General features: G+C 46.3%; 1 protein-coding gene across 1 annotated transcript in view; it reads left to right on the top strand.

Moving 5' to 3' along the window:
* Positions 1 to 211: 211 nt before the first annotated feature.
* Positions 212 to 7,807, top strand: part of TARDBP (TAR DNA binding protein) — a 12,871-nt gene continuing 5,275 nt past the window's right edge. The window contains 4 exon segments of the mRNA NM_001134125.1: positions 212 to 304; positions 1,268 to 1,517; positions 4,434 to 4,597; positions 6,295 to 6,435. Coding sequence (NP_001127597.1) covers positions 1,280 to 1,517; positions 4,434 to 4,597; positions 6,295 to 6,435 — 543 coding nt within the window. The 5' untranslated portion in view covers positions 212 to 304; positions 1,268 to 1,279.

The raw sequence follows: 7,807 nt of genomic DNA, 5'->3' as shown, positions 1-7,807 counted from the left end.
TACAGCCACACTTTTTTCAATCTTCAGCTTTTCAGGCCTAAGTCCTGGTTTTATTTTAGCTTTCAGAGCTTCTCTGTAGGCTCGAATTTCCAGGAGGCAGCCCGAGTCCCTGGGGAGAGGGTCATCGTGGCTCTCCTCGGCGCCTTCCACCTCTGGACAGGCAACCGGTGGGAGAGGACGCCGGTGGGCGGGGGGAGGAGGCGGCCCTAGCGCCATTTTGTGGGAGCGAAGCGGTGGCTGGTCTGCGCTTGGGTCCGTCGCTGCCTCGGTGTCCCTGTCGGGCTTCCCAGCAGCGGCCTAGCGGGTGAGTCGCGGAGCCTTCTCACTGAGGACGCCGTAGGTGCCTCGGCTTCCGCATTGGGGCGGCCCGAGGCGGACGCAGCGGCTTCGGCCCCTGCCCCGGGAAGTGAGCCGTGAGACCGGGCCTAGTCCTGCCCGAGCGGGCTCGCGCGGGAGCGTCGTTTGGTCCTGGCACAGGGAGGCCGGTGGCGCCGAAACGGGGAGCCGGGCCCGCGGTGCCGCGGTGCCGCGCAGCCTGAGGCGGAGGTTGGCCCCGGACCCGGACAGTACCGGAGCCTTCGGTACTTTGTACTTCGAGGGACGCTGCCAGCTTGGGCTTGGTGCTCCTGCGCCCCACCCCGGGCCGCGCCGAGAAACTCCTCCCTCGGCTGGCACGCGCGGGTTTCTGGGAGGCGACGGCCGGCACCGCCAGGACCTGTCGCCGCGGGCCTTGCGGCTCGGGCTCGCAGAGCCCCCGGAAGCCCCAAAATGAAGAACAGAGGGGAACTTTTCTCCTGTTCTTTACACCTGGTTCACTGCCCAGGTTCAGCTGATGGATCACTTGCTTAGGAAAATCGACTTGGACCCATCACGCACATGCCTCAACCAGTTAGGCTCCTCCCCTACCTTCAGGATTACTTAACGACTAACCCGATGTCATAAAATAGCTACTGTTTATTGTTCCCTTGCGTACCCCAGCATGTAACCAGCAAGCCACGTTGGACTCACAGTTACAGTTTCAGTACCTGACGCATCATAAGCCTTCAGGGAAGGTTTTTTGAATGAATGAACTGGCGAGGCATCACATTTTGATAGGAAATCACTACCCTTACCTTCACCTCGTTATTTTTCAGGGATAACCAATGCATATACGAATCCAGACAAGAATTTTTCTGGAAGTCAGAACGCTAACATGGTTTGGGTATTATTATAAGGAAACAGTTACTCTGACATGAATGTTGTTCATTCATATCTCTTTTCCCTTTAGGAAGAATAAAAGATGTCTGAATATATTCGGGTAACCGAAGATGAGAACGATGAGCCCATTGAAATACCATCGGAAGACGATGGGACGGTCCTGCTGTCCACGGTTACAGCCCAGTTTCCAGGGGCGTGTGGGCTTCGCTACAGGAATCCAGTGTCTCAGTGTATGAGAGGTGTCCGGCTGGTAGAAGGAATTCTGCATGCCCCCGATGCTGGCTGGGGAAATCTGGTGTATGTTGTCAACTATCCGAAAGGTTTGTTATCATTTGGTTTTTGTAATCATGCTGAAGTGTGTTCAGGTGTGTGTCTCATCCATGGATCTCAGCCCCTTTTGGTGACAGAATGTCTCCTGAAACTTAAGTATTTCCTTGAACTTCACTGTTAGACAAGTTTGGAAGACCATGAGTCTAAATTTATGGAAACTGGGAATTGTAGATCATTTTAAAAGAGAAAACAATGTATTTTAAAAATATCTGAATAAGCTTTGCCAAGTTGATGATAAATTAAGGAATCACTAAGAATGTTTTGTACGTAAATCATTGTTGTAAATAGATTCTTCTGAAGTGCTCCAGTGTTTGGATTTGATCATTGTCCTTTTGGTCTTACATCATTCATTCAGCAAATCTGAGTTCATTTTTTCCCTTAAATGAACAGTTGGAGTAGCCAAATCTTGAATTAGTGCAGTTCCAATTACAATTTCGAGGTTCTGGTCTTATCCTTCTCTCTGCCTCTTATCAATGATGTTCTAAATCTAAGAAAAGGTAGCATGAAGTTTTGAGAAGTGTGCCAAGGAAATACCTAATTTCAGCATTTTGAAGTAGTGTGCTGTTAATAGTCGATCTGTCTGTGTGTTCCTTTTATTATAACTTGGTATTGCAACAAAGTCCATCAAATTTGGTCAGTATGCAAGACACTCTTTTACATGTCTAGAAAAACTTTAGGGCTAGGCATGGTGACTCATGCCTGTAATCTCAGCACTTTGGGAGGCCGAGGCAGGTGGATCACCACCTGAGATCAGGAGTTTGAGACCAGCCTGGCCAACATGATGAAACCCCATCTCTATCAAAAACACAAAATATCTGGATGTGGTGGTGGGTGCCTGTAATCCTAGCTACTCAGGAGGCTGAGGCAGGAGAATCGCTTGAACCGGGAGGCAGAAGTTGCAGTGAGCAGAGATTGTGCCATTGCACTCCAGCCTGGGCAACAAGAGCGAAACTCCGTCTCAAAACAAAAAAAAAAATAAAAAAAACGAAAACAAAAATTGGCGTGGTGGCGGGGGCCTGTAGTCCCAGCTACTCTGGAGGCTGAGGCAGGAGAATCGCTTGAACCTGGGAGGCGGAGATGACAGTGAGCTGAGGTCGCACCGCTGCACTCCAACCTGGGTGACAGAGCAAGACTTCGTCTCAAAAAAAAAAAATTAATAATGTAAACTCGAGGTTTTTAGTATGATGTTTCTTCAGCCAGTGGGTATAGATTAATATTTACTCAAATTTAAAATGTCAGGCTGGGCGCAATGGCTCACACCTGTAATCCCAGCACTTTGGGAGGCTGAGGCGAGCAGATCACCTGAGGTCCGAAGTTCAAGACCAGCCTAGCCAACATGGTGAAACCCCGTCTCTACTAAAAATACAAAAATTAGCCAGGCGTGGTGGTTTGCGCCTGTAGTCTCAGTTATTTGGGAGGCTGAGGCAGGAGAATTGCTTGAACTGGGAGGTGGAGATTGCAGTAAGCTGAGATCGTGCCACTGCTCTCCAGCCTGGGCAGCAGAGCGAGACACCGTCTCAAAAGAAATTTAAAAAATGTCATTTAATTTATCTCCCCAGGCTGGACACGGTGGCTCACACCTGTAATCCCAGCTACTCGGGAGGCTGAGGCAGGAGAATCACTTGAACCCGGGAGGCAGAGGTTTCAGTGAGGGGAGATCACGCCACTGCACTCCAGCCTGGGTGACAGAATGAGACTCCGTCTCAAAAAAAAAAAAAAAATTATCTCCCCTTCTCTTGTAAATAACCTAAGGTTAAGGTTATTGGGGTGGGGGGGAGGGGGTGGTTGTTCGTTTGTTTGTTTTTTGAGACGGAGTCTCGCTCTGTCGCCCAGGCTGGAGTGCAGTGGCACGATCTTGGCTCACTGCAACCTCCGCCTCCCTGGTTCAAGCAATTCTCTGCCTCAGCTTCCTGAGTAGCTGGGATTACAGGTGCCTGCCACCACGCCCGGCTAATTTTTGTATTTTTATTTATTTATTTATTTATTTATTTTTATTTTTATTTATTTATTTATTTTTTGAGACGAAGTCTCGCCCTTGTTGCCCAGGCTGGAGTGCGGTGGCACGATCTTGGCTCACTGCAACCTCCGCCTCTTGGGTTCAAGCGATTCTCCTGCTTCAGCATCCCAAGTAGCTGGGATTACAGGCGCCTGCCACCACACCCGGCTAATTTTTTTTTGTATTTTTAGTATAGATGGCGTTTCACCATCTTGGCCAGGCTGGTCTTGAACTCCTGACCTTGTGATCCACCTGCCTCAGACTCCCAAAGTGTTGGGATTACAGGTGTGAGCCACTGCGCCCAGCCAGTTATGTTTTTTTAAGTAAGCCAAACTTTTGGTTTCTTTTTCTTTTTTGAAATTAGAGATGGAGGCTCTTGCTCTGTTGCCCAGGCATATTGCAGTGGCTATTCATAGGCACACTGCAGCCTCAAACTCCTGGACTCAAGTCGTCCTTCCTCCTCAGCCTCCTGAGTTGCTGGAACTTACAGGCATGCACACCACTGTGCCTGGTTTTCTGTTTTATTACAAAAGTTGTGTATTTGTTGTTGAATGTTTAGGAAAGATAAAAGTTAAATCTTCATCAGGAGATTCAAGTTGCTGATATTTAAAGTCAAAGTGAAGTAGAATTATTTTTGTTTTGATAAACCTTTTGAGAGGGAGAGATTGTAATCCGGAAATACTACAAAAAACAAACTTGGAAATCACTGAATTTGCACCAGAAAAGCACCTCAGACACTAAACTTAAGCCTTTATTCTGTCCTCTAGAGCAAACATCACTTCTTGCCAAGTTTTCAGTCTTATTCTTCTTAGAGTCTTCTTTGTGCTTCTCATTTCTAGATGTAGGAGGTAGTGTTTTTAAAGAAGTGCTAAGTGAAGATTTCTAAAAGGTTTCTGCTCATTTTATTTAGATAACAAAAGAAAAATGGATGAGACAGATGCTTCATCAGCAGTGAAAGTGAAAAGAGCAGTCCAGAAAACATCCGATTTAATAGTGTTGGGTCTCCCATGGAAAACAACTGAACAGGACCTGAAAGAGTATTTTAGTACCTTTGGAGAAGTTCTTATGGTGCAGGTAAACTTCGATTGCATCAGTTTTTCTTTACCAGTGAATGAGCATCTAGCATTTATTTATTGGTATAAACCTAGGTTCTGGTGTCGAACTCCTGGGCTCATACTGTCCTCCTGTCTCGACCCCAGTGTGCTGAGCCACCATGCCCAGCCACAATCTTGTTACTTTTTTTTGGAGACCAAGTCTCACTTTGCTGCCCAGGCTGGAGTACAGTGGCGCGATCTTGGCTCACTGCAACCTCCACCTCCCGGGTTTAAGCGATTTCTCCTGTCTCAGCCTCGTGTATCTGGGATTACAGGTGCCCGCCATCATGCCTGGCTAATTTTGTATTTTTAGTAGAGACAGGGTTTCATCCGTTGGCCAGGCTGTTCTTGAACTCCTGACCTCAAGTGATCCACCCGCCTTGGCCTCCCAAAGTGCTGGGATTACAGGTGTGAGCCACCGCGCCTGGCCACATTCTTGTTATTTTAATGGCACTGTCCTTTCTGTTACACAGATGATACTTCCAATATTTGTTATATTTATACATATATCTTGCACCCTATATTATTGCCTTCGATATTGTAAAATCCTACTGTTGCATAAAGGCTTAAGGGAAGTAGGTGACAATAGTTTTTCTTTATATATTACACTAATGGGAGATTTTTCCATTTCATTTAAAATTTGTAAACATTAAATTTAGTTTATCTTTGAATTCATTCTAAGACATTCTGTTAAAATCCTGTTGTGGTGGCTCATGCCTATAATCCCAGCATTTTGGGAGGCTGAGGTGGGAGGGTTGCTTGAGGCCAGGAGTTCAAGGCCACCTTGGTGAACATATCCAGACTCAGTTTCTCTTTTTTTCTTTTTTCTTTTGAGACGGAGTCTTGCTGTGTCACCCAGGCTGGAGTGCAGTGGCGTGATCTCGGCTCACTGCAAGCTCCACTTCCCGGGTTCACGCCATTCTCCTGCCTCAGCCTCCCAAGTAGCTGGGACTACAGGCGCCTGCCACCACGCCTGGCTAATGTTTTGTATTTTTAGTAGAGATGGGGTTTCACCATGTTAGCCAGGATGGTCTCGATCTCCTCTCTCGATCTCCTGACCTCATGATCCGCCCGCCTCCGCCTGCCAAAGTGCTGGGATTACAGGCATGAGCCACCGTGCCCGGCCTCTCTTTTTTTCTTTTCTTTTTGGAGACAGGGTCTGGCTCTGTCAGTCAGGCTCTAGAGTGCAGTGGTGCAGTCTAGGCTCTCTGCAACCTCCACCTCCTGGGTTCAAGCTATTCTTGTGCCTCAGCCTCCCAAGTAGCTGGGACTACAGGTGCATGCCACTACACCTGGCTAATTTTTGTATTTTTTGTAGAGACAGGGTTTTGCTGTGTTGCCCAGGCTGGTCCGGAACTCCTGTGCTCAAGCGATCCACCCTCCTCAGCATCCCAAAGCTCTGGGAATACAGGTGTGAGCCACCGCGCCTGGCCCCATCTCTCTTTTTTTAAGAACTCAAAAACATTTCTGTCGTATAAGTGAGTTTTGCTCTATTGTTAACACAGTATGGATTCAATATTAACCTCCCTGTTTTTACTGTTACGACTAACTTGGTTTAAGTTTTAAGCCACTGCATCCAGTTGAAACCATTCAAATTATTTTTTAAGGAACTATGATTTGGGAATGGAGTGTGTGAGTATGTGCACTTTTAGAGTAAACTTAAATCATCCTTTCTAGGTCAAGAAAGATCTTAAGACTGGTCATTCAAAGGGGTTTGGCTTTGTTCGTTTTACGGAATATGAAACACAAGTGAAAGTAATGTCACAGCGACATATGATAGATGGACGATGGTGTGACTGTAAACTTCCTAATTCTAAGGTACTTGCGTCTGTGCTTTGGGAATTTTTGCCAACAAACTTCCTTAGAGGATTGTAAGATAAAATGTTAAACACACTTAGAAAAGATAGCGGCAGGGTGTGTTTGTGAAATCCTTTTGTCTTGTTGAAGTCTTTGGCTCTTAATGCATGCTGAATATTTTATGCTTGTTTGAAATATTTAGTTTATTACTTCTCCAAACTAAACCTTTGTTCATTTTGTTCTTGCTTTTCTTTTTGCTATGGATGGAAAAGAGAAGAGGTTATTTGTCAAGTTAATAGTTCTTGCATAGTTATATGTTAAAACATAAAGACAGTCAGAATACATTAATCTTGTTATAAAGACCTAACTTTTTCCTAGCAAACAAATAACATTAGCTTATTTGGAACATCATCATCTTTGCCAAGAGATTGCTTATTTATTGATTTTCTCAAATCCAAACACAGTCATATATCACATGGCAAAGTTGATCAGTCAGCAGCAGACCACGTGTACAGCAGTGGTCCCATAGGATTATAACACTGTTTTTACTGTACCCTTTCTATGTTTAGATACACAAATACTTACCATCATGTTACAGTCGCCTACAGTGTTGAGTACAGTAACTTGGAAGTCTGTAGCCTGGGAGCAATAGGCTATACCATCTAGCCTAGATGTGGGGTAGGCTATGCTGTATGGGTTTATATGATGTTTGCACAACGACTTTTTTTTTTTTCTTTTTTTTTTTTGAGAGAGAGTCTCACTCTGTCGTCCGGGCTGGAGTGCAGTGGTGCAATCTCAACTCACTGCAAGCTCTGCCTCCCGGGTTCACGTCATTCTCCTGCCTCAGCCTACCGAGTAGCTGGGACTACAGGTGCCCGCCAACACGCCTGGCTAATTTTTTGTATTTTTAGTAGAGATGGCGTTTCACCGTGTTAGCCAGGATGGTCTTGATCTCCTGACCTCATGATCCGCCCATCTCGGCCTCCCAAAGTGCTGGGATTACAGGTGTGAGCCCCCGTGCCTGGCCTTTTTTTTTTTTGAGATGGAGTTTCACTATTGTTGCTCAGGCTAGAGTGCAGTGGTGCAATCTTGGCTCACTGCAACCTCCTCTTCCCAGGTTCAAGTGATTCTCCTACCTCAGCCTCCCAAGATGCTGGGATTACAGGCGCCTGCCACCACACCTAATTTTTGTATTAGTAGAGGTGGGGTTTCACCATGTTGACCAGGCTGGTTTGAACTCCTGACCTCAGGTGATCCACCCGCCTCAGCCTCTCAAAGTGCTGGGATTACAGGTGTCAGCCACCACACTTGGCCACGATGATGAAATTGTGTAATGGCTCATGATGTATTTCTCAGAACATATGTCCATCATTATGTGATGCATGACTCTGTG

This window comes from Pongo abelii, chromosome 1, assembly GCF_028885655.2.
Source record: "Pongo abelii isolate AG06213 chromosome 1, NHGRI_mPonAbe1-v2.0_pri, whole genome shotgun sequence".
Lineage (NCBI taxonomy): Eukaryota > Metazoa > Chordata > Mammalia > Primates > Hominidae > Pongo > Pongo abelii.
Note: the sequence above shows the minus strand (reverse complement) of the source record. Positions and strands in the feature narration are given on the sequence as shown.